Here is a 5,000-nt window from a genome sequence, read left to right as displayed (position 1 = left end):
TTTCTTCTCTGAATCTATTTCTTTCCAATACCTATTCAAATGTTCTAAGACCAATGATACCAGGTTCCGTAGTGCACTTATACTGTTACTGGCATTATCATCAGCTGTACATGACACCTCACCAGCAATACTGGTCATCTCGCAGGGTCTCTTCTCTATTAGTAAAGTTTGTGAATGCCCCATAAACAAGTACTGCCTTCCATTGCACTTGTGTTCCTGCAGAAACCTTTGTACAAGCTCCAGCCTGATGTCCAGTTGCATCATTGTGCCCTCCAGTGTCCTATGCACCATGAAGACATTAACCCATACACGACGGGGGTTGCCGAGTGTCGCCACACCGCTCTGCCGGGGGTAGCTAAACCAGCCAGACCCGCTCGCCGGGCTGTTTTTCGTCTGCCGCGCTGAGTGGAGGACGCGTTCCAAAAATATTTTTTCCATCGTCTCTGATTTGCCATGTTTACGGCCGATTTTTATAAGAATGATATGGAATAAAACACGATTCTAAACTTCCTTTCTCATCCATAATACAACCCGGAACTATGTTTTATGGGTTATAAGTTTGAGTATAGAGTTCATTCGTCTCTCTTATGTATTCGTCTTCGATTTGTGTGATTACCTTTGATACGTAATAATGAGCTAAAAAGCTGAAAAAACGAAAATAGTTACAAGTCGATTTTTACGATTTTACAAGATCGCACTATGTTTTACTGGTTATAACTTTGAGTTCTGAGTTCATTCTGCTTTCTTATGTATCCATCTTCGATGTGTGGAGTACCAATGCCAAGTAATCATGAGAGAAAAGGAGAAAGGCAAGTTTTACCATTTCTACTGTATGTTTATGGTGGAAAATGAGAAATTATGGAAAGAATAACAAGGTTTATTGATGAAAAGGTAAACAACAAGTACATAAAGCATATGTACAATGTATATACAATGTATATACAATCATATATATACAAACATGTATATAAAATGGAAGAAACTACATAAAAAACATATGTAGAAACAACAATCACTACATAAGCATATGTAGAGAATCAGAAGGTACATAAAAGCATATGTACTATACGCATGACTACCTTGACGAGTGGCACGACTTCAGACGAAGTCGTGCCACTCATCAAAGCAGTCATACTGGCATAACCCCACGCCACAGGTTATGCACCGCGTCTTGGTCCTTCGCTGTATTCCATTGCGGGAACACACGCGACATCGAAGCCGACTCCCTGGCAAGGCGGGTTGCTGAGAATGCGGTCGTCGTGCCCTCGTCTGTGGCGGAAGCTGGCCTGGTAGAACACCCTCGTCAAGGGCGGTCCTCCTGGTCATCGGCGCGTTACCATACCGGTAGCCGCCGATGAGCAGTTTCCCCAGCTTCAACCGGAACTCCTTCTGGGAATTCTGGCCGCCTAGTGTCCGATGAACGGCGAAGGCATTGACGACCGCCAGGTCGAACAGGAAGAAGAACACCTTCCTGTACCACACCCTCGACCTCCGAGTGGTGGGGTAGGAGGCGGAAAGTTGGTCGCCCACGTCCACGCCCTTCATCCCGACGTTGTAGTCGAGAATGGCGTGGGGCTTTCCGTCTCCGTCGACCGAGGCGCGATGAACCGTAGACAGTACGGTGACCACCTTACGGTCATGCCACTGCACGCAGAGCATGCCCGTAGGGGTACTCCTGTAGTCCATCTCGCCTCTTCTCAGTGCGGTGAAGTCCTTCGGCATCCACTTCCTGTTGATGCGCGCAGTACCCACCGCATTCGTCCGCCTTTCCTGAAGCATGTGGAAAAGAGACGGGGAGGTATACCAATTGTCAACAAAGACACTGTAACCCCTCCCCAAACAGTCACTCTTCTCCATCAGCTCCAAGACGACCTTCGTCCCAGCTGGCACGTCCCCACGGTCCTGGCCCGTGTAAATCCGGAAACACGAGGTGTACCCGGACGACGGGCCCGTGGAGGCGCACAGCTTGTATACCTTCAACCCGAAGCGAGCTCGCTTCGAAGGGTTGAAGGTGATGAACCCCAAGCGCCCACGGAACTTCCACAAGGACTCGTCGATGGCGATGTCCTTGTCGGGCACGAGGGTGGACTTGAAGGTCAAATCCAGGGAGTCGATCACCGGCCGTAGCTTCCACAGACGATCTGCGGGGACGCCTTCACCCTCCTCCAAATGGGCGAAATGGAGGTGGCTGGTGAGGTGGTCAAACCTGTCCCGCGCCATCACGTCTGAGTATAGGTACGACCGCAGGTGCTCGTCGGTGGACCAATAGTCGCGGTAGTTCGAGCGGGGCTGCAGCCCCATGTTCACACGGAGGCCCATGTATGCAGAGAACTCCTCCCTGGACAGTGGAGTCCACTTCCTCATATGGGATGAGGAGGGAGGAGGGCGTGTCTCAGCATACCTGCAGAAGAGTAAAAATCAAACATAAGTAAAACAATTCCAACATTGTCTGAGGGAGGACATCTATACACAAAACATATAACAATATAGAGCAAAAGGTGAGTAAATGATGACTACTTACAAGTTGGTCTCCGTGATGATGTGGAGGAGGAGATCTTCAGGGAACAAGCACCTGAAGATCTCCAGTGGCGTGCTGGACCCATCCAGGTCGGCCTTGACCCCAGGATGGGCAGCGAACGCATGCTTTCGAGGAAAGTTGTCCCTCTTTCTCCAAACGAAAGAGGGAGTCCCAGGCTCGTTCCTGCTTCGCCTACGGTCCACGTAAGCGGACAAGGGCTCGTCGCTCTCCAGCGTGGTATCCACCAGGCCGACGTAGTCTTCCTGCTCGTCCTCCGAACAGGAGCTGTCCCCGTGACCTTCTTCCTCTGACTGCCTGCGAGGACGGTAGTCGGCGTCGTCGTCGCTGTCCTCGTCGCATGACGAGAAGTCAAAGACAGTCAGAGGTCGGGCATGAGGAAGATCACGGAAGTCGTCGGGAAGGTGGGATGGCCCAGGGCGGGGCCTCTTCGGAGTGCTCGAGACCTGAGCAGGGTCATCCTCCGAAGAGGTGGAGAGCAACAGGGTGCGGGCAGCGGAGCGGGCAGCGGAGCAGGAGCGCTTGGGAGCCATCTCGAAAGCAGAGTGATTTCTGAGGTGTTCCAGGGGGCTATTTATACCCCATTTTCCCGCGTTACCACGTCACAATTCCCTACGTGGAAGTAATTGACGAATCAGGTCATCGGAGTGACGTAGTTTCCGATGACGCGGGCTGCAACGTCACCGAAAGTCGCGTACGTGAAAGTCACGTGGGTTCTGTCGTCACAGAAAGTCACGTGGGTTATGTCGTCACAGAAAGTCACGTGGGTTCTGTCGTCACAGAAAGTCACGTGGGTTATGTCGTCACAGAAAGTCACGTGGGTTCTGTCGTCACAGAAAGTCACGTGAGTTCTGACGTCACAAAGTCACGTGGGTTCTGACGTCACAAAGTCACGTGGGTTCTGACGTCACAAAGTCACGTGGGTTCTGTCGTCGCAGAGTCACGTGAGTTCTGTCGTCACAGAAAGTCACGTGAGTTCTGTCGTCACAGAAAGTCACGTGGGTTCTGTCTTCATAGAAAGTCACGTGGGTTCTGACGTCACTTCAAAAACACGATAACAAAAAGAAAAAGTCAAAAAGACGCATGTTCTGGCACTTATGGTGGGCGAGGTGGCGGTGGTACAACGTATGTACCAGCCGGAATATCGAAGCAAAAATTTGTGGTACCACACCTGTACCACCCGGCCACCGGGCTCAGAGAGGTCGCGGTACAGACGCTGTACCACCCGGCGTTAATGGGTTAACAATGGCCATATCAAGAAGAAATTGGTCGGGTAGGAATGAACCAGCTGGTTACTCATATCTACCTCCCCTCATCCCTTTCTTATATTCTACTCCTACTTTAGGCTTGGTCCTCTCAAAACTATGCCAAGACAAGTTGGATACCATTGGGGATGTGTGAACAATCCCTGTCATTCCACTATAGACACAAAACCTATCGATGTGCCGCATTATTTCACATATCTGGGGTTCTTCACCTTTAGGTTATTGATATCTACTTCTTTGAGACCTGATGGTGCCAAGGATGTTGGTAAGCAAAATTATACAGACATAAAAGTAGATTAGTTTGATAGAATGAAGAGGTCAGGAGTGATTCATTTGCCAAATGATTTAAGCCATTGACGACGGGGCTATTTTGGCTCTAAATGGTCAAAATGCCAGGATATTCTAACACATAAGTCTAACGCCTCGGGATTCTTAGATGCACTAGCCGCGGGCGAGCGCTGTGTGCTCGATCACCCGGCACGCCGGCCTTGACTATATTTCTTGTTGCCAGTGTCTGACCCAAAAACCACTGAACGTGATAGCAAGTGCGAATGGGTTAAGCATATTTTCAGCCAATCAGGTCATAGTAAATAATGAGGAACAAGTAGTTCAGGTTGGAAACTCAGATGGCATTGTAAGTGTCTTTTCCATCATTCAAAACATTAAAAACACAAAGAAATAAACTATTTGCACAAATTTTATCTGTTATACCTTAATTACAATAATGTTTTTGCCTATAATTATGATTCAGTTTACATCATGCTGATGACATTTATTATGCAAATCAAATTTCATGGCATATAGTCATACTAGTCTGCAATCCAGTCCACTCTTGGTATTGGCATTATGTCCCACTCTTGGAATGGCATGTAAATATGCTATCTGGCATCATTAGGTTAATTCATTGTGGATGGGTGTCAGGCCTAAGATTTGAGCATCATCGCGTATATGATATGACATCAAAAACTGTTCACTCTGGGAGTGTGGTCACAGTCATAAAGTGTTATGTCCATTATGGTACTAGTTTCTGAGTTACCGCTTTCTTAAGTCAGCCAAAATCCTTCTTTTGTGATGATTTCATGGCAGAGTGCTGATTGGTCAAATCTATGCTACCAGGTTGGCAGAGAAAAACATTTACTCTGACCAGTACCCACAACTTCAGAAATATCCCTTCTTAATGGCCATTTGGCTTTCTCCTG

General features: G+C 48.3%; 2 protein-coding genes across 2 annotated transcripts in view; one reads left to right on the top strand and one right to left on the bottom strand.

Moving 5' to 3' along the window:
- PIG-S (phosphatidylinositol glycan anchor biosynthesis class S) overlaps positions 1–5,000 on the top strand; it is a 49,632-nt gene that overhangs the window by 11,905 nt on the left and 32,727 nt on the right. The gene's annotated exons all lie outside the window — the stretch shown is intronic.
- On the bottom strand, positions 1,026–3,219 carry LOC122253540 (piggyBac transposable element-derived protein 4). The gene is made up of 2 exons (XM_043016751.2): positions 2,522–3,219; positions 1,026–2,401 (listed from the first exon to the last, which is right to left on the bottom strand). The coding sequence occupies exons 1-2, from the start codon at positions 3,067–3,069 to the stop codon at positions 1,099–1,101; spliced, it is 1,851 nt and encodes a 616-aa protein (XP_042872685.1). The 5' UTR covers positions 3,070–3,219; the 3' UTR covers positions 1,026–1,098.

Source organism: Penaeus japonicus, unplaced genomic scaffold (assembly GCF_977035675.1).
Source record: "Penaeus japonicus unplaced genomic scaffold, GWHDUDI00000001_assembly GWHDUDI00000003, whole genome shotgun sequence".
Taxonomy (NCBI): Eukaryota; Metazoa; Arthropoda; class Malacostraca; order Decapoda; family Penaeidae; genus Penaeus; species Penaeus japonicus.
This window is presented reverse-complemented; position numbering and strand designations above follow the sequence as displayed.

Bases quoted from the DNA above. Each gene is read 5' to 3' on its own strand.
- LOC122253540 (XM_043016751.2), bottom strand. From the start codon at position 3,069: ATGGCTCCCAAGCGCTCCTGCTCCGCTGCCCGCTCCGCTGCCCGCACC. The intron at 2,402-2,521 runs GTAAGTAGTCAT...ACTCTTCTGCAG, and splicing joins ATCATCACGGAGACCAACTT to GTATGCTGAGACACGCCCTC.